The sequence below is a fragment of the Hemiscyllium ocellatum genome, chromosome 5 (genome assembly GCF_020745735.1).
Source record: "Hemiscyllium ocellatum isolate sHemOce1 chromosome 5, sHemOce1.pat.X.cur, whole genome shotgun sequence".
NCBI lineage: Eukaryota > Metazoa > Chordata > Chondrichthyes > Orectolobiformes > Hemiscylliidae > Hemiscyllium > Hemiscyllium ocellatum.
In genome coordinates, this window is record NC_083405.1 from 35402215 (window position 1) to 35429130 (window position 26916).

General features: G+C 40.0%; 1 protein-coding gene across 2 annotated transcripts in view; it reads left to right on the forward strand.

Annotated features, from left to right (window-relative positions):
• LOC132815656 (thyroid hormone receptor beta) overlaps nt 1-26916 on the forward strand; it is a 188108-nt gene that overhangs the window by 130446 nt on the left and 30746 nt on the right. For both annotated transcript variants that reach the window (XM_060824646.1, XM_060824647.1), the window contains exon 4: nt 20278-20378. In XM_060824646.1, coding sequence (XP_060680629.1) covers nt 20278-20378 — 101 coding nt within the window. The remainder of the gene's footprint in view (nt 1-20277; nt 20379-26916) is intronic.

Genomic DNA, 26916 nt, shown 5'->3' on the forward strand with positions numbered 1-26916 from the left:
TTATATTTAAACAGTCTAATACTGAGTGGATAATGAGTAAATCAAAGGGACCCCGCAGCTCTCAGAAAACAAAGACCCCTCCCCCACCCTCCTCTCCTCCGGCTGCAGCTGATGTAAAAACAGGCCTTGAAGAGATGATTGCCAGGCTGGAAACGACACTCGTCAATTTCATCGCAGAATCCAGACAGAGATGGAATGCATTCGAAGAAAAGTTACAAAAGTACAGCCAGGCTCTCGAGGAATTGCAGGGCCGAGTGAAGGGGGCGGAGCTAAAGGCCACGACCTCCGAGGCTGCAGCGCAAACAGCTGCAGAACAGGTGCGAGCTCTGGAGCAGAGAGTCCGGGCCTTTGAAATCTACATGGATGACCTGGATAATAGAAATCGGAGAAAGAATATCCGTCTTCTGGGCCTCCCTGAACAAGAAGAGAAGGGACAGTTGGTAGTATTTCTGGAGCGATGGTTGCCCCAGCTTTTAAACCTGGGGGCTGAAACTGACCGGGTAAGGGTGGAGTGGGCCTACCGGGTCGCAGTACGCGGATCTGGCCCAAACCAGCGCCCACGCCCGGTCCTGTTCCGGCTGCAGAGTTATAGGGAGAGGCAGATACTCCTGGATGCCTCCAGAAAGCTTGGAAAGGATCCTAAAGCTATGATTCATGAAGGATCCAAGATTATGTTATTTCAGGACTTCTCCCCGGCTTTGGCACGAAGAAGGAAGGCATTTGATGAGGTGAAGAAATGTTTAAGGGACTTAGATATTCAATACACCTTACGCTACCCAGCGACGTTATGCTTTACCCACGAAGGATCCGAGTATAATTTTAGATCATCGGAAGAGGCCAAGAAACTTTTAGACTCTGTTAAATAAATCGTAAGAGACAATTTATGTTGGCTTGCCTCTCCCACACTCCGTGGGGAGAAATGGATACTTTATTCTACTTTACTTTTGCCTCTGGGAGCGGGGTTGTCTTCCTTGCTATGTTATTATACTTAACTGTAATCTGTTGGAGTTGTAATTTTATAGTTATGTGTGTTTGTACGTGGCATTGATGCTAGCAGATATACTCAGGTATGGGTGGGGAGGGGTGGGGGTGCGGAGCTCACTGTTAACTCTAGCTCGGTATTATATCTAAATCCTATTAAGGAGCGCCCGGGTCGAGGGTGGGACACTGTTTGGGAGAGGATATGGTGGAACGTTGGAAAGGTAGTAAGGCCCCCTGAGAACAAGGGGGAAGATCTCCATTCAAACATGTTTAATTTTTTTTTTGTTCTTATTGTTTGGAAATAACTTCCTTTTTATCATACTGTTATGAGTGTATTAGAGAACATTTTCTCTTATTTGAAGGATGTAAGCGACTCAACTATACACTCTGGATGATTGTGGATTAGTTGAATTTTGATGATTATATATTTAAGATCTATTTTTATATTAATGTTTGTGCTTGAAAATTCTGCTTATTTTTGTAAATTTGTCAAAATGTTAAATTCCCAATAAAAATATCTATATAAACAGCTCATTTTGTTTGGACATTTTTCATGTACAGTCAGTTCTGATATCACACGATAATTCTGTTCTCATGTGACCTCACGTTATAAGAAAATCACGCAATAGCCGCGCCATTTAAACTAATGGGGCCATAATCACGTTATAGCCAATATAGATAAGGAATGTTCATGTTCTACAACTAACAGTCTAAAATCTTCAATCGCATTAGAACCAATTTGCATTGAAGAAACACACATTATAGTAGAACCGACTGTATATGTTGAATGTACTGTCTGATTTATGATTTTTTTCAGTTGGCTGAACTCTGGAACAAACTTCACACACAATAAGGATTGCTAATTGATTAAAAAGAATGAAAGGTTTTTTTTCAAGGAGCAACAAAGTTACTTTAGTATTTTATGAGTCAACCTTTCGTGATGGTAAGCTGTTCTATGGTCACCCACATTTGGTATAATCTACTGAACCCAGTATGATGGCTGCCTGCTGAAATAGGAAAAGAATTTCTCTAAATGTAGACATATGACATGAACACTAGCAAAAGAATGGACTTTAGTTTCTCTTTAAATGTTAAAAATACACATGATAAGCTGATTTCATCTCCCTGTCATCAAAGCTACTTTAAGTGCAAAATTTAAATACCATCTTGAACAACTGGATAGTAAATCAATAAGAATTAGATGGATTAATCATGGGGATGAACATGTTTATGACATGTATTGATCGAGTTGTTAGGAATGTCATGTTTAATCATTCTTTTCTTTTTAACTTCAGTTATTTGTGTTCACGTGCTCATTAAAAGATTGTAAGCTTAATTGCTGCAGTGAGTATAGTTCACTAGGACTTACTAGAATAGATTATAAAGGATCTTAACATCAGAAAACTTAAATGCTTAGCTCTTATGGTGCTAAGAACATCGTGCTAAATCCTCATGCGTACTTAATGCACTCTGGTTTAGAAATCCATTCCATGTTCGTTGCTACGAGCAGCAGCATCAAATATATTATTCCATCGTCCTATTCACAACTTCATTAGAATCATTAGAATTCATTAGAATAATATTTTCAATTTTATTCTTTTGACAAATACTGCAATGCAAACATCTACTGAAAGAGTGACGTTTTATAGCATTGTTCTGAATGGAACATGATAATGAAACTGCACTTCTGGTCAAAGCAGGAAATTAGTGGACTAATCAAATCATAACTACAGTCTCAGCATTAGTTCTACATGGGAAAATGTTAAAATGAAACCCAAAACTTAAGGTGAACACTAAATGACTAGGATTAGTTTCTCAGTTGCTTGGATACAAATAATTACTGTGGATAGTGCAGTAAATTTACAATGTCTGTAAGAGTGCTTTTTAAATAAATTTCCCATATTAGAAAGCAGCATTAAATAATTCTAAATCTTCCATGTACGTGGTTGCATTTTGCTTGATGGCTGGATTAAGATGTCATTTAGCTGATCCCAGAGCTACACTCTGAAGTAAAACATTTTTTAGCAATTTTCCTCCACATCTTTCTGCACTAGAGAAGAAAATTGTCCCAAAAATTTATTGTAATCAATCTGCTTGAACATGTAATGACACATCTTTGACGCAGGTCGGTGTTGAATGGAGGTAGGGACACTAACAATCCAAGAGAAGATCCCAAATAGTTGCTTGTGGACATCTTGTGTAACAGCTGCCTTGCCAGTTGCAACCACTAATAAAACGAATAAAGGAGATACCGCTGATACAGAGAAATAATTAAGAATTATACTACAACAAAGATGAGAACATTTAGAGCAGCTGTTCCCTGTTCAGTTCAACAAATGAGTAATGTCACACAGTAGCTATCCTTACAGAATCTTTATTTTTTGAAAAAATGCACTTATGAAGAAAAGCGGTAAGGTAGCACTAGCTGCACAGCAAAACAAATCAAAAATTGTCTACATAGAGTAGAGGTGCATAATTCTCCAGATGCCATGATATAGGCCACTTTTGGAATATTGTGTACAATTCTGGTCTCCCACCTATGGGAAGGATGTTGTGAAATTAGAAAGGGTTCAGAAAAGATTTACAAGGATATTGCCAGGTTGGAGGATTTGAGCTATAGGGAGAGGCCGAATGGGCTGGGGCTGTTTTCCCAGGAGCATCAGAGGCTGAGGGGTGACCTTATAGAGGTTTACAAAGTCATGAGGGGCACGGATAGGATAAATAGACAAGGTCTTATCCCTGGGGTGGGGGAGTCCAGAACTAGAGGTTTACGGTCAGAGGGGAAAGATTTAAAAGTGACTAAGAGGCAACTTTTCTTGCAGACAGTAGTGTATGTATAGAATGAGCTGCCAGAGGAAGTGGTAGAGGCTGTTACAATTGCAACATTTAAAAACATCTGGTTGGGTATATGAATAGGAAGGGTTTTGGGGAATATGGGCCAAGTGCTGGTAAATGGGATGAGATTAGGTTAAGATATCTGGTCGGCATGGATGGGTTGGACCAAAAGGATGTACATCTCTATGATTCTATATCCTGCTTTCAATTAAAACTAGGATGATGGTCTAGAGCATTGGTACATTATAGGAAATTGCATCAAGACTTTGGGAGCACAGTTTGACTTACCATATTTTGACTGCAGATTTTTAAAAGATATTTATGTTAAATACATAGGGAGGTGGTGTATAAAACAGCGGGGTGGTGCATTTAAAATCCTTATATTTGACAATAAAAATAATTAATGGGGGTGATTCATTTACTCTGGTACAATCGTCATGTGGATTTGATACTGATAATAACTACTGATTGGAGAAGCTGGAATGAAAGCATGCATGGGAAAATTCACCATCAATGTGCACTATTAGACTGGCTTTCTGCTAGAGTTTGATGGCACAAGGATATGGAACTGGTTGAAAGTTACAGTGGTACTCCTTTTCAAACCTGAAAAACAAGAAGCAACAGAATGCCATTGATAAATGTAATGGGAATTCAAGATGAATTTTTTTTGTCAATAGAATGTTATCCTAATTTTCACAGATCACTGCTAATATGATCATTGTTCCGAAATTATTTACAGGATAGGTACTCAGCTGCTGGCAGAATAAATGTTTGGTTGTTGAGTTACACCCAAATATTAAGATTAGGGCACGGAATGCTATGCAAACAACAAATGTTTCTTCTTAGTGTTGAGGTGTACAGTACGTCCACAACCCTCTGAGATCTAAATGGATTAGCTTAATAAATGAAGGACTCCTGTTCTGGCATCTGTATAAGCTGAGGTAAAGACCAAAATCCTATTTTTAAAACTTATTTGCTGATCCATCTTATAGGCACCATGCATTGGAAAAGCATATAGGAATTCATTCTGCCTCTGCTCTCACTTTGATATTTAAATGGAAGTACTTCTTCCTGTTTTCTAAATTAGATTTTATTATAGCTACAATCGCATTTGTTGTCAAAATGTTGAAAATAAACATACGTAACAAAGTATTTTGATTAACAAGGGCATCTTACATCTATCCTTTGAGAGTCTTCATAGCGCAGTAGTGGTGTCCCTGCCTCTGAGATAAAGTCCATCCTGCCCCATGGATGGGACAAAATGCATAACAGATTGATTAACAATAACTTTATACTTTTTGAATGGTTATAGAGATTAAGACATCAGTAAGACCAGCACCTGACATGTATATTGCTGATGGAATTAAGATTCAGATGTTAATTGTTTTTGCTACAGTTCACATGCAGTGTGCTAGATATACTGAACTGATTTTAGCAAAGCTTGCTCACATATTGTCTACTCCATTCAATTTCTACTCGACATATTAATATTATTATACTCTCCAAATTAGTGGCTATGAAGGCCACTTTTCTTGTTCATGCATGAACTATGGTCATAGTTGGCTGGGCCAGCATTTATTGTCCATCGTTAGTTGCCCTTGAGAAGGTGGTGGTGAGCTGTTCTTCCTTGTTCTGTAGCTGGACCCACAATGTTCCAGCATTTTGACCAAGTGACACGGAAGGAATAATGATATATTTCCAAGTCAACAAGGGCACCTAATGCACTCTGGATGAGAGATTTCAATATCCACCTCCAAGAGCAGCTCAGCGGCAGTGCTACTGGTCAAGCTGGTCGAACTCTAAAGGACCTAGCTGCTAGACTGAGCCTGTTGTAGGTAGTGAGGGAACCAAAAAGAGGGAAAAACACACAATCCCATCCTTCCCAATCTGCTGGCTGCAGATGTGTCTGTCCATGACAGCATCGATAAGAGTGACCATCGCAAAGTCCTTGTGGAGGCCAAGTCCCCCTTTCATGTTCAGAATATCCTCCATTGTGTTGTGTGGCACTATCTCTGTGCTAAATGGCACAGATTTTGAACAGATCCAGCAGCTCAAGACGGGTCATCTATGAGGCTCTGAGGGCCATTAACAGCAGCAGGATTGCACTCCAACATAATCTGCAACTTCATGGTCTGGCATATCCTCCAGTCAACCATTATCATCAAGCCAGGGGATCAATCCTGGTTCAATGGAAAGTGCAGGAAGACATGCCAGGAGCAGTACCAAGCACCCTAAAAATGGTGAATATAATACAAATGTAGAGCCCATTGAAGCTACAAAATAGGACTATTTTTGTGCCAAATGGCATGAGAGAAGGAGCTAAGCCATCCCACAACCAATAGATCAAATCTAAACTCTGAAGTCATACTACTTCTAGTCTTGAATAGTGGTGGACAATTAAAAAACTCACTGAAGGAGGAAGCTTCAGAAATCCCAGCCCTCAATGATGGAAGAGCCCAGCACACCAGTGCATTCACAGCAATTTTCAGCCAGAAATACTGAGATGATCCACCTTGGCCGCCAGCATCAAACATACCAAGTCTTTAGTCAGTTCATTCCATGTGATGTCAAGAAATGATTGAAGAGATTGGAAATTGGAAACTACAAAGGCTTCGGGCCCTGACAACATTCCGGCAACAGTACTGAAGACTTGTGTTTCAGAACTTGCCATTCCCCTAGCCAAGCTGTTCCAGTACAGTTGCAATACTGGCAATGTGGAAAATTGGTATGTACTGTACACAAAAAACAGGACAAATCCAACTCAGTCAATTACTGCCTCAATCATCAGTGAAGTGATGGAACAATCCTGTCAAATGGCACCTACTCAGCAATAACCTGCTCAGTGATGCCCAGTTTGGGTTCTGCCAGGGCCACTCAGCTCCTGGCCTCATTACAGTTTTTGTTCAAGTGTGGGCAAAAGAACTGACTTCCAGAGATGAGGGGAGAATGACACCAAGATTGGATTTGATTGAGTGTGGCATGGCAGAACCCTAGCAAAGCTGGAATCAGTGGGCATCAGGGGCCAAACTCTCAGCTGGTTGGAATCATATCTAGCAGATAGGAAGATGGTGGTGGTTGTTGGAGGTCTCTCATCTCAGCTCAAGGATATATCTGCAGGAGTTCCTCAGAATAGTGTCCTTGGTGCAACTATCTTCAGCTGCTTCATCAATAACCTGCCCTCCATAATAAGGTCAGGATTGGGGATGTTCGTTGATGATTGCACAATGTTCAGCACCATTCATGACTTCTCAAATACTGAAGCAGTCCTTGTTCAAAAGCAACAAGATCTGGGCAATATCCATGCTTAGTCTGACAAGTGGCAAGTAACATTTGCACCACACAAATACTAGGCAATGACCAGCTCAAATAAGAGACTATCTAGCCACCACCCCTTGACACTCAATGGTATTACCATTACTGAATCCCCCAGTAACAACATCCTGTGGGTTACAATTAACCAGGAACTTTCCTGGATCACCATATAAACACAGTGGCTGTAAGAATGGGTCAGAGGCTAGGAATACTGCGGGGAGTAATTCACCTCCTGACTCCCCAAAGCCTGTCCAGCATCTACAATGCACAAGTCAGACGTGTGATAGAGTACTCCCAACTTTCTTGGATGGGTGCAGCTCCAACAATGCACAAGAAGCTTGGTGTCACATCCACTCCCTCCACCACCAGCACTCAGCAGCAGTAGTGTGTGTTACCTAGGAGATGCACTGCTGAAATTCACCAAAGATCCTCAGACAGCACCTTCCAAACCACTTTCATTTAGAAGGACAGGGGCTGCAGATCCATGGGAGCACCATCACCTGCAAGGTCTCCTCCAAGCCACTCTGGTTTTTATTATTCATTAATGGGATGGAGTCATTGTCCATCCTTGGTTGCCCTTGAGAAGGTGTTGGTGAGCTGCCTTCTTGAACCGCTGCAGTCCACATGCCGTAGGTTGACTCACAATGTCCAGGATTTTGACCCAGTGACAGTGAAAGAATGGCGATAGATTTCCAAATCAGGATAGTGAGTGATTTGGAGGGGAACTTGCAGGTGGTAGTATTCCCCTTTGTCTGCTGCTCTTCTCCTTCTAGTTCAGAAGTGGCCATCAGTTTGGAAGGTGCTGTCTAAGGAACCTTGGTGAACTTGACTAAATTGTGGATAATTATTCAAGTCAGTGTGAAACATTTTCTGGACAAGATCAGATTGGGATAACAGCAAAAAATTCAACTGAATCGGTTCACTTGATGAGAAACCGAATTCAGCAGCTTATTTCAAATTGCACTCTTTAAAAATGTTTTGTTTTCATTTAATTTATTTAATGTTTAATTGTTTTATAAATTTGGAAGCTGTGGCCACCTTTGTAAATCCATGCCTTTTAATCAGCTTCCATGTGCCAGCTGAAAATGTGCTAGGAAACCTAACGTTTTATATTATCAAAATGGTTTAATGTACCTTTTTCATTCTAGAATTGTACAACCAGAGAACAGACATTTTAATTATAAGATCTGATTACTATTGAATCACACTTTGAAAGATTGCTATTTGATCACACAAATCTAAGATGTTTGCACATTAGGTGTTTCTTAAAAAAGAAATGGAGACTTGCACAGTCCCTGGGCCTTGATTACATATTGGAAAGTCTGTCATGACTGCAGTCAGTGGGAGGCCACATGTTCTTGCCCAGGACCCTCCATTTTCTAAACAAGTGGTCATGGCTGCCCATGTATGTTGGTCAGAGGAATAGGAGATAATATCATGGTCCGTGATGTTAAAAGGTGTTTTTTTCAGAGGGGAGGGGAACTTTCACAGTGGCCTCTTGCCAGAATTCCACACCTCCAGTGTAACTTGAGTTGGCAACATCTATCTGGGTAAGGTTACATATCACAGAGCCCCGGATCAAGGCAAACACTGACCTTGTGAAGCCGCACACTCTGTCAAGGCATAATATAAACATTATTAAAAATCACACAACACCAGGTTATAGTCCAACAGGTTTAATTGGAAGCACTAGTTTTCGGAGCGACGCTCCTTCAGCAGGTGGTTGTGCTTCCAATTAAACCTGTTGGTCTATAACCTGGTGTTGTGTGATTTTTAACTTTGTACACCCTAGTCCAACACTAGTATCTCCAAATCGTGAACATTATTGTGATTCGTGTAAGGGCTCAAGTGTACTGTTAGTGAACTGCTGTTTTCATTCTGACATTCGCCACAGATTATCTACTCGTGTATTTGTCATGGACATTGTAGTAGCTGGAGTTGGGTAGAATGGAGCAATCAGTGAAACAGGGCACCAACATTGCACAGCTTCAAAGCATCACTCAGTGTATGATATCTCTCAAATGGACAACAGGCTGAAAGGAATCCTGCAGCACCTCCTCTTCATTCTTCTATCACCAATAATCCATTAATGTTTCAGAGTGGACGTCGACTGCTAAACTGCTGTGAAATCCTTGAGCATCCTGTAGGGCAGCTTTTAAATTAAGGCAAAGCTGTGTACGGATTTTCTCAGCAGGCTGTTGCTACCGGGGAGAGTGGTCACGTTAAACATAGAACATAGAGGACATAGAACAATACAGCATATCCTGATGAAGGGCTTATGCCCGAAACATCGATTCTCCTGCTCCTTGAATGCTGCCTCACCTGCTGTGCTTTTCCAGCACCACACTCTCAACTCTAATCTCCAGCATCTGCAGTTCTCACTTGCTCCCAACAATACAGCAACACCAGGTTATAGTCCAACAGGTTTAGTTGGAAGCACTTTGGCCCTCAATGTTGTGCTGTCGTTCTATCCTACTAATAACTTTCCATTGTGCACCGCCCTGCCTTGAGTGGAAGTGTGCTTCCTTGAAAACGTGAAAGGTAAAAATCTACATTTCCCTTCAGACATGTATGAAATCATTGATTCCCTAGTGTCACTTACAAGATAGGCATAAGTGTGAAAGATCTGTGCAAGTCAAACACTAGGATAATCCCTGCTGAGTACATTTAACTTTGTTGTTCATATTACAATGCAATGATTTGACTGTGTTTCTGAATGTCACATTTCAAGGATCCCTGACATCTGAGGCTACATGCAGTCAAGCAGTTGGTTGCTTGTGAGATACGAGCAGTGTTTGGTCATTCCAACATCTTTCATTCTCGGCAGATCTGAAGAAGCTGCTCACTTCTCACGGGTGTAGCATAAGCAGATCAGCAGCGAAAATTATACAGTAGCCTATAGCTTAACCGTGCAAACGCATCTAAATTTGAAAAAAAGTTTTTGTTTATGCAGGGATGTGAGCTTTACCCATTTATTGCCCACCTGTAAATGCTTTACTGAAGGTGGTGGTGCGCTGCTTTCTTGAACCTCAGCAGTTTCCATGTGCTGCAGGTACACCCACAATTCTATTCAAGGGATATTGTGGGATTTTGACTCAGTGGTACTGAAAGAACACTGACATACTTCCACGTCAGTATGATGTACAACGTGGAGGGGAACTTGCTTGTGGTGGTCCTCTCATGTAACTACTGCTCTTGGTCTTTCAAACGGAAGTGGTCATGGGTTTGAAAGGTGCTGTCTAAGGAGCCTTAGTGAATTTCAGCTGTTAGTACAAGTAAAACCCTTCATGGTTTGGTCTCTTCATTCAAGCCATTACTATAAATCAAACAGAGTGTCCTTAATCTACGAATGTCCAAATTATGAATGTTGGTACGAATGCGATATCATACATCGTTGTAATTTTTAAAACCTGACATTCAATCATTTCCTGCACTTTGAAACAGTTGTTTTACATTATCCTGCATCGTGTTCTGACTCGTGTGTAAATTGCCTTGCAAACAGACTCCAGAATGGAAACTGTTTGCAAACAGGGAACTGCGTGTAAATAGATGAAGTATTAATCCGTGTCCCTCCACTAGTTACAGTTTGCTGAGCTGAAACTGACCTATTTATCCCTGTTGCTTTGTTTCCTGTTTTTCAGCCAACCTTTTAAGTACACTCATACCAGACATTTAATTAACTGGCCTGTAGTTTCCTGCTGTCTGTCTCCTTCCATTCTTGGAATAAGACATTCTATTTGTGGCTTTCACATTAAGTGGGACCTTGCCAGAACATAGCACCTTCATTATAGTGAATGCATCCCTATTCCCAGCAACTCCTTATGGTAAGATGCTAGAATGCTTACCATCCAGTCTGAAGGACTTAGCAGTCTTTGTTCCCATAAGTTTGTCTGGTACATTTTCTCTGGTGATCATGGTTGATTGATTTTACCTGCATCTGGCACTTACAGCCATCCCTGTTTGGCATAAGATTGTGGCTTCTTCCTGGCATCTTCAGGAAGCAATGCTCTGATGTGAGCCTGTATTAGGATCTCAAGGGGGTAGTCATATGCTCTCTTTTGACTCTTAAGAAAAATTTATAAACTCGTAGGCCAGTGCAATCTTAGGACACTGACATTTCACTGAACATCCTTGTGTCAATGCCATGGGAACAAATATGATGATTTGTTTTAGAATTGCTTATTCTTTCTGGGATGATAACCGCATCCACTTTGCTACTGTCAACTTGAGTGCAAACTGTGCTTGTCGTATTACTACTTGAGCATAACTTGTTGTGTGAAAACTCTTAGAGGGTATTTACACTTGCTGCAATGTCCTGGAAGCCAGCTGGATTTTCCCAGCAGCAGCTTTTAACTGCCTCATGTATTTTGATTCCCCTCTTGCTCCCAACATTGCTAGAGCAATTTGGCTGTTGCTGCCACTGTTTGTCATGTGCTTTTGGTAGCTCGATAGAAGCCTTTGTGCCCTTTAAGTTCCTGTTTTTCCAAGAGTGACTGGGGAGTTGAGGTTCCCTTGCGGTTTTAGCTATCTCCAATTCACCAAAGGCAGCAGGAGAGAAATGCAGGAACCTCTGAATGATTGCAGAAGATGTCACAGTGAGGTAACAGAGTTTCTCTTAGGACACCACGCGATAAGTATAAATCAGTTAAGGCTGATTCCACGGTGTTTGGTGTCCCGAGTCTGAAATTTGTACATGGCCAGCTTTGAACTCAAAGTCCTCAAATGATTGTTTAGGCTGTGCAATAAATTCATTGAACGTGTGTTTCTGAACCATTGTAGTAGAGGAACTTCAGGAGATACAGAACTGTCCATGGCCGAAACAAAACGCAGGTTAGTAATGATTCTTTTTCCCAAAAGTGGAATGAGATAATGATTGATCTTTCAAATGTACATCATGGCCAGGTAAAACAGTACTTTTTGACATTAGCACAATTGCACAGAACCACATATGGATAGTGTCTACTGTCAAGGGTGCCACTGCCTGATGTTTGTTTGTGCATCTCCTTGTAAAGAAATTCCTTTTTTTTTTCTCTGCTGTTAGTACAATTAAAATCTTTTGTGGTTCAAAATAGAAAGGGCATTGTCGAAAATATTTGGAAAACTACAGAAAGGTACATAGGCAAGTCAAATTGAGCACAGGACTAGCACAATGCAGTTTACAACCCCTGAAATCCTTCCTGGAGTTAATGACAGCAGAAGTAACAAATTCATTGTATCTTTAAAAGGTTTGAAAGCTACAGGTAAAAAGTTGAAGGAAAAGGTAATTTGTAAGCATCAAAATGTATAAATCTTGTGAAGTGGAGCTGCTATAATTTTTATTTGCTTATATTAATGTATCATAAACGTGGTTTAAAATCAGAATTCTCATTTAATCATACATGTAACATTGAGAAGTCTCCAGAACACTAAATCATTCATTCATTCATCCATTCATTCATGAATGTTCTGCCCAAAGGCAAATCTTTGTATCGTTGGGAGCACTGATCTTGGATATTAATTTATTTTTGCACCTCATGTATGTAGCTGGTAAATTCACAACTTGCATGTTATTAAGGGACATCCATATTCAGTATAATGGTTGCAGAACCCTTGTTGGCATTTACCAAGACATCCAATTTATTAATTTTTTTAAAAGCTTGGAGGATTTTCTTTTCCAGAAATTACCTGACAGACGAGTGTTCAACTGAACAACATTTACAACAAAACTTGCATCAGATATGGAAAATATTAAAGTGTTGTGTAGGGTTTCACCTTGTACAAAAAGTTAAACTGGTATAATCACCAGATTCCTGCAGATTTAGTTATACATCACCTCAGAGCACCCGAGAAACAACAGATGTTAGACTTGATCGCTTTAAAGTCTTATTGCTTATTTAATTGTCTTTAAAAGGAATGTTTTGAATTAGATTTTTCAAAGAACCATACAAACAAATTAAATGTTTCAACATAACCTATTTCATAGTTTTTTACCAGGAATGTAATCCAGGAATTTAAATTTTGATGGGACTAAAGGCTAGTTCAAGATGTATAAACTGAATTTGTGTACACCTCCAAAATATTCACCTGAATTTCATACAAAGTCAAACGTTAAGAAAATGGATTTTTAAAAAAAATCCTTTATAATAAACCTCAGTTTGAGAGCTACGTAACCCCAATGATCTGAAAATATAATTACATATTGAATAGTAAACAATTCAGTGTTTATTTGAATTCTGAAATATATTCCTTGACACTTCTTTATCTGCTAAGGGCCTGCTGGGAGCTACTTATTTTAATCACCCCTGTTGAGTTAACTCACCATAAGTCTAATGCTCCCAAATAATCAATACAGTTGATAATTAATTTTTATCAGTCTAAGTATGAGATCAATTGTACATGCTTCTTACTACTTTTTTTAAATTTGGTTTGTAACTGCACACATCTATTTCTTTTGTATTTATTTAAAATTAAAAATAAATTAATTGTTTTTAGCCAGTTGATTGATCATGAGTATAATGGAGCGTACTGTGAGATGTCTAACCTATTGTTGTAATCAGTTTCTGAGCTCACTGGTAATACATCTTAACACTCTAAAACTTAATCAATATCAATAAAAATAATGAATTACTAAAGCTAAGACAGTCAGAAACAAATTGGCTTATTTAAAAGAAGTATTTATTGAATTGTATAGAATTCATTATTGATTTCAGTGTTTCACAACCTGTCAGTATTATTTTAAAAATAAACAGGAAACTTAGAAATTCATACGAATTCATAGATATTCTATTCTGATTTAGGGGAATTAATATTGTTTGAGTAAAGCTTGTCTTTGACCAAGGTCATCAGATCATTTTTATTTCAATTTACTGTCTGGTGGTTTTCTACCTGTCTACCTATCTGTCAGCCACAGGAATTGGAACTCATTGTAGATTAAGGCCTTTGACTGTCATTAATCTGTTTCGTCATTTGTTTAATTGTTGGATGGGCAGTGTTGAGTGTGATTATGTGTGTATATATACAGTATATGTCAGATATACAGGAGTACTTCGCAATCGCTTATGCACGTGAAATTTGTACATTTTATAGTTGTTACAGATTTTTCTATGGTGACCTTTTTTACGAGAAATTATTTCCTAAGTTTATCCTGGAAGCTCTGCACAATATTGCAGAAATCAATATAAAGTAAAATGAACTTCTACATGCAAGAAATGTGTGAGGCACAAGTGGCAATCAATAGTGACTGTTACATGCAGCCACCAGATTATTATATGCACAGAGAGGACAGCCAGATTTATAGCAGTTTTAATGTTCAGGCTCCTCACAGCAACAACATTTGCATGGACCAGACCTGGATTGTGAATCAGCCTTCCAGTTACCCTGGAAACGAGTTTCAGAGCGAGTATTATAACATGAACACAAGTATGAACCGCTTTTGCCAGGCTGAATATTTTGATGATCATAAAGATGTTTTTTATCAAGAACAGTCACCATCTTTCTCACCAAGGAAAGGTACAGTGGTATTCTTAGTTTTAGTTTTGATCTTGTGTTTCATCCTGCATATTTAAGCCAACAGCTGAAGTAGCAGTGAATCTCCTGCTGTTTGTGTAGATTTGTCAACTGTGTGGCACCCAAGTTCGTGCTTGGGTTTTGAAACTGCTTTTACTGTGAAACCTTGAAGCAATCCACTCGTCAGTGTATTCTGGTGGAATTGGAAAAGGTGCTGAAATTGCAAAGTAATGTTAAGATCTCTGTAATTATTGACCGTAGAGTAACTTGCTTTTCCATGTCAGCCTAACCGATTCAATTGTATTTGTATAATTTTAATACTTTCTCAACAAGAATATTGCAAAATCATCAAGAGACTGGAAGTATAGTACAACAGTATTTTGTGCTGAAGCAATTGTACAAATTAAATTCGAAAGAGTCTCCTGTATGTCATGAATCACTGTACAAATACTTATTTCTAAGCTAATAGGTGTGGCCTAGAAATTTTCAATATATTTGATTTAATATTCCACCTGAATCAATACTTGCATTCATGGCCACGCAGAGATGGTTAGACTTCTTTTGTGTAGTTTCAATTTCAGACTGGTTGTGTCAATCTGATACAAGTTGATGTAGCATTTGCTTCTGCACAGGGGAGGAATTTCTTTTTATTAAACTGTGTCAGGACACATATGAGGTAAAAGAAAGGACAACTGCACAGTGGCTCAGTGGTTAGCACTGCTGCGTCACAACACCAGGGTCCCAGGTTCAATTCCAGCCTCAAGTGACCGTGTGGAGTTTGCACATTCTCCCCGTGTCTGCGTGGGTTTCCTTCGGGTGCTCCAGTTATCTCCCACAGTCCAGGGATGTGCAGGTTAGATTAATTGGCCATGCTAAATTGCCTGCAGTGTTAGGTGCATTAGTCAGAGGGAAATGGGTCTGGGTGGGTTACTCTTCGGAGGGTGGGTGTGGACTTGTTGAGCCAAAGGGCCTGTTTACACACTGTTGGGAATCTAATCTCCTATCTAGGGGAAAAAAAGCAATATTTTGGTGATGCAAAACTTGTGAATAGGAAAGTATTCAGTATGCCAGGATTCAAGGCACAATCTCTCAGGTTAGAATTTGATAGGAGCAAATGCCAACATTAACTACAAGTTGTTCTGCTATAATGCGCGTTTCGTAAAACATGATTTCTCTGTAACGTGATTGACGAATTTAAAAGCGCAAACTTTTAAAACATGTATTGGCTGTAATGTGATAACACCACCAACACTTTAAGTGCTGTTTCTAAAGTGCAAGAACGCAACCATCGTGTTATAAAAAAAACTGACTCCATCGTGGAATCAAAGGAAAAACAATTGCAGTGGATATTAGTGGTTGAAAGAAGTGATTGTCATTTAAGAGTTTGAAGAGATTAACACTGAAGACTCCCATAAGTATCTCACACTATGTTGATGTCACATGAACATGTGACAGAAATACTTAGGATCACTGAGAAATCAAACCTAAAATCAAGGACGTCCTTGTAGTCTATGTGACAATGTCTATACTATAAATATAATCTGTAACCAGTTACTAACATGGAATAAAGTACTTCTTGTTCAGCATGAGAGCTTCTACTTAGACTAATAAATAGTTTTCCTCCACCACATCAAACCAAGTGAACCCTATAGATTCCTACACAAAGGAAAATAACAGACAACCATGGACAGCACTACATACAACAATGATTACCTAACTCTCAGGCAATTTTGATTTTTTGTCCTGTTCAGTACTGTAAGGGAGCTTTCAAATGAGTCTTGGCTATGGAAACAATGCATAAGAATTAAAATAGTGTTTGACAGTACAGGAGTTGAATATTGATGTAAAAAACACATTTTGCCAATGCTTTTTTTTGTCTTGCGTTAATCAGCACATTTGGCAATAAAATGCAGTTCAAGGGAAAAACTGGCATTTATATTGCATAAATGTTTGTTTTTCCTTTGAATTGGTACTCCTGTGAATTATCCTGGTGAATGCAAGACGAAAAGCTTTGACAAAATCTATCTTTTTCATCAATATTTTAAGTATAGAGTGAATTTGCTTTGTAGAGAATTAAGATTAGGCATAGATAAAAGCAACATTCCAGACAAAAGAGGAAACTGAGCATTCAGAAAATAGCTCTAACAACTGAAGAGATATAGATGGTGAACAATTTAAGAACTGCTGGATAGTAAAAGATCAATACTGAGCTAGTTCACTTTCTACTATCCTGTAATTGCTAACTACAATGGTATTTGAGTAGTTGACTACATATCATTCAGTTTTCTATCATTTTTTAAAAATTTGACAGAAGAGCCAGAGATGAGATGAGAACTATTTTTCCGAATACAACACATTTCTATGCCAAAGGTATTCATGCCAGCTTCATTGAGGCCAGTGACTAGGAAGGCATGTTTTCTACCAAGTCTTCACACTCTTACCGTTTCTGAGTAGTTCATCTTGTGTATTAATACAGCTAGGTGAGGAGAGGAAAATTGAGTCACCCCCTTTTTTAACTGACACTCAGGTTGGTGCAACAAATATTATTACTTGCTTAGCTCTCACCTGTCTCATTTCAATTAGTGTAATTAACAAGATCAAAGTGAAAGAGCCAAATGACAAGGGTTTTCTTGAGTGAAAGAAAGAAAACTATCTACTAACCCAAAAAAATAAAAACAAGACGTCAAGCTCGGTTAATAAGTTTATAAAGGAGAAGGTGGTACAGACAGGAAGAAGAGACTAGCACAACATTAAGAAAAATGTCCTTAGAGTCTTTGAGGTGTTATACTTTAAACTTAGTTGTTGAAGTATTGATCCATATGTAATAACAGTAATGGAGTTTATAGAAGTTGAATTCTTGGTGAATGATTGTTGTCCCAGGCTGCCTTTTCACTGGGCACTGACTACAAGATTGAGACAGACCAGGAGAGAGAGAGAGGGAGAGAGAGACTTGCAGCATCGTGTTATCATTTTTTTTCATTTGCTGTTTTACTGTTCAAATGCTGTTAGCTAAATTCCAGCTGCTTTGTGGATTCCAGTAACTGACGTCAGTATTTTTAAATTCAAGGATCTGTAGACAACTTTCATCCTGATATTTAGTTTTCAGAAAGTGAGAATAAACTGGAAGGTACAGATCAGACTTTCAAGGTCTCTATAATGGTTTTAATCTTGGCTTGGATCTGATCCTAGAGTAAAAAGTGAGGTCTGCAGATGCTGGAGATCAGAGCTGAAAATGTGTTGCTGGTTAAAGCGCAGCAGGTCAGGCAGCATCCAAGGAACAGGAAATTCAACGTTTCGGGCAAAAGCCCTTCCTGATGAAGAGCTTTTGCCCGAAACGTTGAATTTCCTGTTCCTTGGATGCTGCCTGACCTGCTGCGCTTTAACCAGCAACACGTTTTCAGCTTGGATCTGATCCTATTCTAGCTCATGGGTTCATGAGCTAGATTCCATCTGATCAGGTGTTTCCAGCAGCATTTTAGAACAGTATTTGTCTTTTTAAAAAGTCACTTTAGTCCCTGAAGATCGCAGTTATAAAATTAGATGATGAAAGTTGAATATCAATAACACATGCTACTGTTTTTTTTAATAGTATGAATCATCAACCGTATAAAACGTATATTGAGGGTTAGCAGTAATAATGCAATATCAAATCAGTTGGTAGGAAGAATGGCAGGGAAATGATTTACGTATCATTATTGATTAACTGCAACAACTTATATTTAAAAGGACTTTATACTCCAGTGAAATGCCTTTAGTTATATTAATCTGACAAAAATTGGCATCAATTCCAAGATGGAAGTATGAGGGCAGGTGACATAAAGCTTGGTCAAATTAGTCATTTTTAACATAACCATAAGTCCAGAGCTTTGGTGCCTGAATAACTGAGGAACAGCTGCTAATATGGGACTGAAGGAATTGGCAGAGAAAAAAACAGGATAGAAACAACAACGAGGGTAGTGCTGAAGGATATTACAATGTTGAGTCAATAAGCACAGGGGTGACAGGTGAATAAGATTTGAGATGAATTAGGATAAGATACAGGTAGTAGATCAAGGTAAACTTTCTTTATTAAACTATTATATTTAATGTCAGCTCTTTCATTTGAATTGCTGTTTACTTTTATCATAAAGCATGCAAATGAGCAATCTTATCTTGTTTCATGCTAGCCCCTTTTTAATCCTGTGGTAGGAACAGGAACCTGACTGGAGATTCAGAAATGGAGTTGTGGTAAACAGGAGCAGACATTTGGGTCGTTCGAACAGGAAAGGGAGATTGGAATCAGGCCTGTAGTTTATACCAGAAGAAAAGCATTTTTGAGGAGGAGATGTGATGACCATTTTGAAAAGCCTAGGGATGACCAGTTTGAGGACCAAACCACCCGTAATTACCCAGCGTTGGACTCAATGCTATTGATCTTAAGTCCATACAGGAGTTCTTGGTTCACAAACAAGAGTCAGGGGTAATGCTTTTAACATTCCTGTGGCTATGAAAAGGGGAAGCTTTTCCTGTTGCCTGTCTACTGACCTCTGCTGGAAAGACAAACGCAAACATTAAAATGTATTGCACAGAAAGTTGGTTCAGGCCTTGTATATCTGCCAGCTTCAAAACAACCTCATCTGCTCCAGTCCTGAGTCTGGATCCCTGAAGGTTACTGCCCTTGAAGTGCATTTCCAAGTTTTGTTAAATGTGATGAGGATTTCTGTCTTCACTATCTCTTCAAGCACTGAGTTCCAGATACCTGCCATCTTTTGGATGAAAGTTTATCCTCAACTCACCACTTTTCCTAGAAATATCTGATTTAGATAGGATTGAGTTTTTCCTTACTGCTTGGCAGCTGAATCTGACCAGGCTCACTCATAAGTAATGAACAATTGAGTAAGGTGCTGAGATGTGACAGCCTCTCTCAGAATTATACTGTGTAACAGAGAGGTGTGGGTGGGAGATCTACCCTTTTGTATAAGACCAGAAATCCTATTTGATGCCCTGATAAGAGGGAAATCATGGGGAGAAGAACAAATAAACTAACTATCATAATGATGTTCTTCATTCCACTCTTCTCAAGGCTAATCTGTATAGATCTGAAGTGATTAGCAGACCCAGAGTCAGCGCAATATTTGTTCTTAAACAAGTAAGCATTGTTCAACTTCTATTTAACCTGAGTTTGACAGCATCATTTCAATGCAAATGATGAAACCTGGAACAAAAACAGCATAGCTGAAACAGACCAGTTGATATTTGTGATGAAGGTTTTCCACAGGAAATATTAACTTGTATTTTTCCAGATGCTCATTGGTCTGCGTGTTTTCTGTTTGTAACAATATATAGCCAAAGTAAAGGCTGCAGCACGTGGCATATCTTCACCACAAGGAACCAAGCTGAAATTGTATGAATTCATTTTACAAACAACTTTTGCAGCTAACGAGGGAGATCTTTTCTGGATTAGTTGTTGTTAGTTTCTGGAATGGTGCCTTTATTGATGCAGATTTACAAACTCTCCATTTAACAGATTTGCTCCCTAGTTTTAGCTGAGCTACAGGTTTATAAAAATTGTACACCTTGTAAATTTTCCAACAGGTATTCTCATTGGGCTTTAGTAATCATTTTGTATGTTGCAGTCAGACTTTTATAACACTGAGCTATTTCTGCTTGTGTTTTAACTTTCAGGTTATATACCAAGCTATCTGGACAAAGATGAACTTTGTGTTGTGTGTAGTGACAAAGCCACAGGCTATCACTATCGTTGTATCACTTGCGAAGGGTGTAAGGTAAGTACATTGGGGTCACCTAATGCTTCATAAACATTGGTTTGTAATTGAGTCCAGGTAAGGCTGACTCTCCTTTGCATAAAGTTAAAAATCACGCAACACTAGATCATAGTCCAACAGGTTTATCTAGATGTGCTAGCTTTCTTGTCCTGCATATACAATTTACAGCAGAAAATGAAAAAGCAGAGTTGTCCATGGCATAGTCTCCTCTGATGGCCATTCTCCCATTTCCTCTTTTTCTTCAGACAACACAAATGGAACAGGTTTCCTGGAGGGGCATCATTTTCACAAATAGAAGACCAAATCAAAATATTACAATGTCAGAGAGTGTTGTTTGAGAGTTCATACTGCTATGATTGGTATTCCACACAAAAAGATTAACAAAGAATCCTTCATAATCATGAACATTTATAGTGCCTTACTTTAAATTATTTCCAGACTGACTGTAGCCTTCAGCAGCCCTGAACATACATATTCTGTATCATGTTATTAAACCATTAAACAGCTAGCATAGAAAATTACCAGTGGCTCAGATATTGCTACATAACACTGACGAGGTTGTCAGCAAGGTTTCAGGGGTAAAACTGACAACCATTTCTGGTGTTGACATATGCGTAGAAAGGGGAGAAATATTTTATTAAGATTCGCAGTCATATAGGACTAAATTTAAGACTTTAAAGAGTTTGCTTGAGTAAAAACACTGTTTCCACGTTTTATGGGGCACAAACCTATTTGGACAGCAGAGTTGAGAATGAATTTAAAGATAACACACTCGAGGACTTTGGAGATGAAAAGACATCCGAGATAGATGGACGTCTGGAGCACAGAGTGAATGTGAAAGAGTGCTTTGTTCACAGTATGCTAAACCAGTGACATTGATTCCGATTGGAAAATAGGTGCTGCTTTAATTTTCCAGCAGTAATTAGCGAAGTTTATTATTTTGCCTCTAGACTAAAAACACTGTGACACGGCTTAATCTTACTAAATGAGTACCTTAAAACAGATAAGTCACTTAATTATCAAAACTAAAGCAATTCATTCAATTAAAATTGAATAAACTAATTGCCTAATCAAATAAATAAACCAGATTGGATAGACATGGCTGGCATGAATTAATGAAGAGTTTTGCAATTCCGGTCAGTGTCTGCAGTTCGTGCAGTACTAGAAGTAGGAGCAATAGTAACTGTGGCTCCTCAAGCCTGCTTTATCATTCAGTATGATCGTGGTTAATCTACAGTCTCAACTTCATTTTCACACCAACTGTACAGATCCCTATCATAAACTTGTGGCTTCGTGTGCTACATTCCTCACTAAGGGAAAAGCCTCCATGTCCATCCTGCTAAGCCCTTCAGATTTTTTAAAAATTCACTCATGGGACGTTGGTGTTGCTGGTTGACCAGCATTAATTGCCTGTCCCTAGTTGCCCTTGAGAAGGTGTTGATTAGCTGCCTTCTTGAACCGCTGCACTATGGGTTGACCCACAATGCCATTAGGGAGGGGATTCCAGGATTTTGACCCAGAGACAGCGAAGGATTGGTGATATATTTCCCACTCAAGATGGGGAGTGGCTTGGTAGGAAACATGCAAGTGGTGGTGTTCCCATGTATCCGCTACCCTTGTCCTTCTAGATGGAAGTGGTCATGGACAAAAGCAGAAGTTGCTGGAGTGGATGTTTGTGGATGTGATGCTAGTCAAGCAGGCTGATTTGTCCTGAATAGTGTCGAGCTTCTTGAGTGTTATGAGAGCTGCACTTGTCCAGGCATGTGGGGAGTATTCCATCACACTCATGAAAAGTGCCTTGTAGATGATGGACAGGCTTTAGGGAGTCGAAAGGTGAGCTGCTCACTGCAGTATTCCGAGCCTCTGGCCTGCTCTTGTAACCACTGAATTTATATGGTGAGTCCAGTTGAGTTTGTAGTCAATGGTAACCCCCAAGGATGTTGATGGTCAGGGATTCAGTGATGGTAACACCATTGAATGTGAAGGGGTGGTGGTTAGATCAGCTCATATTGGACACCGCCATTCCCTGCATTTATCTGATTTGAACACTATTTGCCACTTGTCAGCCCAAGCATGGATATTATCCAGATCTTATTGCATTTCAACACGGACTACTTCAGTGTCTGAGGAGTCACAAGGGTGCTGAACAATCGTCAGTGACCATCCCCACTTCTGATCTGATGATGGAGGAAGGTCATTGATGAAGCAGCTGAAGATGGTTGAGCCCAGGATACTACCCTGAGGAACACCTGCAGAGATGTCCTAGAGCTGAGATGACTGACCTCTAACAACCACAACCATCTTCTTATGTGCCAGATATGACTTCAACCAGCGGAGATTTTATGCCTTGATTTCCATTGATTGCAGTTTTGCCAGGGGCCCTTGATGCTACCCTCCGCCAAATACAGCCTTGATGTCAAGGGCTGGCACTCTCGCCTCACCTCTGGAATTCAGCTCTTGTCCATGATGGAACCAAAGCGGTAATGAGGTCAGGAGCTGGGTGGCCTGGTACAGCCCAAACTCGGCATCATTGAGCAGGTTATTACTGAGCAGGTGCTGTGTGATAGCACTGTTGATGCCACCTTCCATCACTTTACTGATGATCAAGAGTAGGCTGGGGCAGTAATTGGCCTGTTTGGATTTCTCCTGCCTTTTGTGTACACGGCAATTTTCGGGTGTTGCCAGTGTCGTAACCGTTACTGAAGAGCTTGGCTGGAGGAGCAGCAAGTTCTGGAGCACAGATCTTCAGAACTACTGCTGGAATGTTTCCAGGACTCACAGACATTTCTTTCTTGTCTGTTTCAATGAGATCACCTCTTATTTTTTTCTAAACCCCAGATTGTATGGACCCAATTTATTCAGCCCCTTTATCCAGCAACAACCCAATCACTGAGGAACAAATCTCGGTGAGCATTTACTATTGCTGGCTCCAGTGCAAGTATGTCATCCCTTAAATAGGAAGAAATAAAAATGCACACACTACTTCAGGTGTATTCTCGCCAAAGCCTGTACTTTTGTAGCAAATCTTTGTTGTTCTTCTATTCCAGTCCTCTTTTAATAAAAGCCATTGAGCCATGTGTCTTCTTAAGTGCTTGTTACACCTTCAAACTAACTTTGTGATCCTTACACAAGTCCTTCTGAACATCAGTGTTTAGAAATGTGTTTTTTTTTCTAAGCTATACAGTAAGCCCACACTTAAAATTGTGGAAAATGCAGCTTTAAGTGAAACAGCTTTTAAATGGATTAGGTGTTCCCAAACAAATCAATGCTAAAACCAGTGTTAGGTTCCTTGGGATATTGTCTGTCTTAAATAAAACATTTCAGATAGTGTACATGTGTAGCACTGTGCATTCCTCACTGAAATAACTTACAAGATCAACTGCACCACCAAATATAAAATACAATACGGGTGTGCAATTAAAAATGCACTCACCATCTGGATTTTTAGATTGACCGGACTCTATCTAGTGGCATGAGTTGGTTAGTGCAGCTATCTACTAGACACCGTACACTGACTAATTTCTGAGACTAGATAAGAGTCCAGGGGCTTGTATGCTAAGAAATGGATGAAGCCAGGAGAAACAAAAACACAAGGACATAAGGTAACAGTACAGGAGATGGAGCATGAAGGAGTGGCTGGGCTCAATGAGCAAGGACAGGTGGAAAGTCCAACAAAAGGTGGGGAGGCGAACAACAGGAGACAAGACAGAAAGCAAGTCTGACAGCTGAGCATTACCCAGGGTGGAAAGTGGGACTACGGCTGGAAGTGGAAATGCTGGGAGAAAGGTGATTGGAGCAGGCCACAGTACTGGAGGTTAGCACATAACACTACAGTAAAACTAGCAACATTTAGCAGTTGTACTAAATTAGATTAACTCCAGGAAGGGTGAGAGAAGTTGGCACCTAGGGCAGGAGTCTTTTGTGGATGTACCCATTTCAAACAGGTATGCTGTTTTGGAAAATGTAGGGGGTGATGGATTCTCAGGGGAACGTAGCGCAAACAGCCAAGTTTCTGGTATTGAGACTGGCTCTAATGCAACGAGGGGTACGTCGGCTTCCAAGAGATCAATTGTGTTCGGGGATTCTATAGTCCGAGGTACAGACAGACGTTTCTGTGGCCAGCAGAGAAAAAGCAGAATGGTGTGTTGTTTCCCTGGTGCCAGGATCAAGGATGTCTCAGAGAGGGTGCAGAATGTTCTCACGGGGGAGAGGGGCCAGCACGAGGTCATTATCCACATTGGAACCAACGACATTGGAAGGGAAATGGTTGAGACTCTGAAGGGAGATGACAGAAAGTTAGGCAGAAACTTAAAAAGGAGGTCCCCAAGGGTAGTAATATCTGGATTACTCCCAGTGCTATGAGCTAGTGAGGGCAGGAATAGGAGGATAGAGCAGATGAATGCATGGCTGAGGAGCTGGTGTATGGGAGAAGGATTCACATTTTTGGACCATTGGAATCTCTTTTGGGGTAGAAGTGACCTGTACAAGAAGGATGGAGTGCACCTAAATTGGAAGGGGACTAATATACTGGCAGGGAAATTTGCTAGAACTGCTTGGGAAGATTTAAATTAGTAAGGTGGGGGGGTGGGACCCAGGGAGATAATGAGGAAAGAGATCAATCTGCGACGGGTCCAGTTGAGAACAGAAGCGAGTCAAACAATCAGGACAGGCAGGGACTAGGTAGGACTAATAAATTAAACTGCATTTATTTCAATGCAAGGGGCCTTACAGGGAAGGCAGATGAACTCAGGGCATGGTTAGGAACATGGGACTGGGATATCATAGCAATTACGGAAACATGGCTCAGGGATGGGCGGGACTGGCAGCTTAATGTTCCACGATACAAATGCTACAGGAAGGATAGAAAGGGAGGCAAGAGAGGAGGGGGAGTGGCATTTTTGATAAGGGATAGAATTACAGCTGTGGATATTCCCGGAAATACATCCAGGGAAGTTATTTTGGTGGAACTGAGAAATAAGAAAGGGATAATCACTTTATTGGGATTGTATTATAGACCCCCCAATAGTCAGAGGGAAATTGAGAAACAAACTTGTAAGGAGATCTCAGATATCTGTCAGAATAATATGGTGGTTATGGTAGGGGATTTTAACTTTCCAAACATCGACTGGGACTGCCATAGTGTTAAGGGTTTAAATGGAGAGGAATTTGTTAAGTGTGTACAAGACAATTTTCTGATTCAGTATGTGGATGTACCTACTAGAGAAGGTGCAAAACTTGACCTACTCTTGGGAAATAAGGCAGGGCAGGTGACTGAGGTGTCAGTGGGGGAGCACTTTGGGCCAGCAACCATAATTCTATTTGTTTTAAAGTAGTGATGGAAAAGGATAGACCAGATCTAAAAGTTGAAGTTCTAAATTGGAGAAAGGCCAATTTTGACGGTACTAGGCAAGAACTTTCGAAAGCTGATTGGGGGCAGATGTTCGCAGGTAAAGGGACGGCTGGAAAATGGGAACCCTTTAGAAATAAGATAACGAGAATCCAGAGAAAGTATATTCCTGTCAGGATGAAATGAAAGACTGGTAGGTATAGGGAATGCTGGATGACTAAAGAAATTGAAGGCTGTTAAGAAAAGGAAGGAAGTATATGTCAGGTATATACAGGATAGGTCGAGTGAATCCTTAGAAGAATCCTGAAAAGAAAGTAGGAGTATACTTAAGAGGGAAATCAGGAAGGCAAAACGGGGACATGAGATAGCTTTGGCAAATAGAATTAAGGAGAATCCAAAGGGTTTTTACAAATATATTAAGGACAGAAGGGTAACTAGGGAAAGAATAGGGCCCCTCAAAGATCAGCAAGGCGGCCTTTGTGTGGAGCCACAGAAAATAGGGGAGATACTAAATGAATATTTTGCATCAGTATTTACTGTGGAAAAGGATATGGGAGATATAGACTGTAGGGAAATAGATGGTGACATATTGCAAAATGTCCAGATTACAGAGGAGGAAGTTCTGGATGTTTTGAATCGGTTAAAAGTGGATAAGTCCCCAGGACCTGATCAGGTGTACCCTAGAACTCTGTGGGAAGCTAGAGAACTGATTGCTGGGTTGCTTGCTGAGATATTTGTATCATCTATAGTCACAGGTAAGGTGCTGGAAGACTGGAGGTTGGCAAATGTGGTGCCACTGTTTAAGAAGGGCGGTAAAGACAAGCCAGGGAAATATAGACCGGTGAGCCTGACCTCAGTGGTGGGCAAGTTGTTGGAGGGAATCCTGAGGGACAGGATGTACATGTATTTGGAAAAGCACGGTCTGATTCGGGATAGTCAACATGGCTTTGTGCATGGGAAATCATGTTTCACAAAGTTGATTGAGTTTTTTGAAGAAGTAACAAAGAAGATTGATGAGGGCAGAGCAGTAGATGTGATCTACATGGACTTCAGTAAGGCATTCGACAAGGTTCCCCATGGGAGACTGATTAGTGAGGTTAGATATCATGGAATACAGGGAGAACTAGCCACTTGGATACAGAACTGGCTCAAAGGTAGAAGACAGAAGGTGGTGGTGGAGGGTTGTTTTTC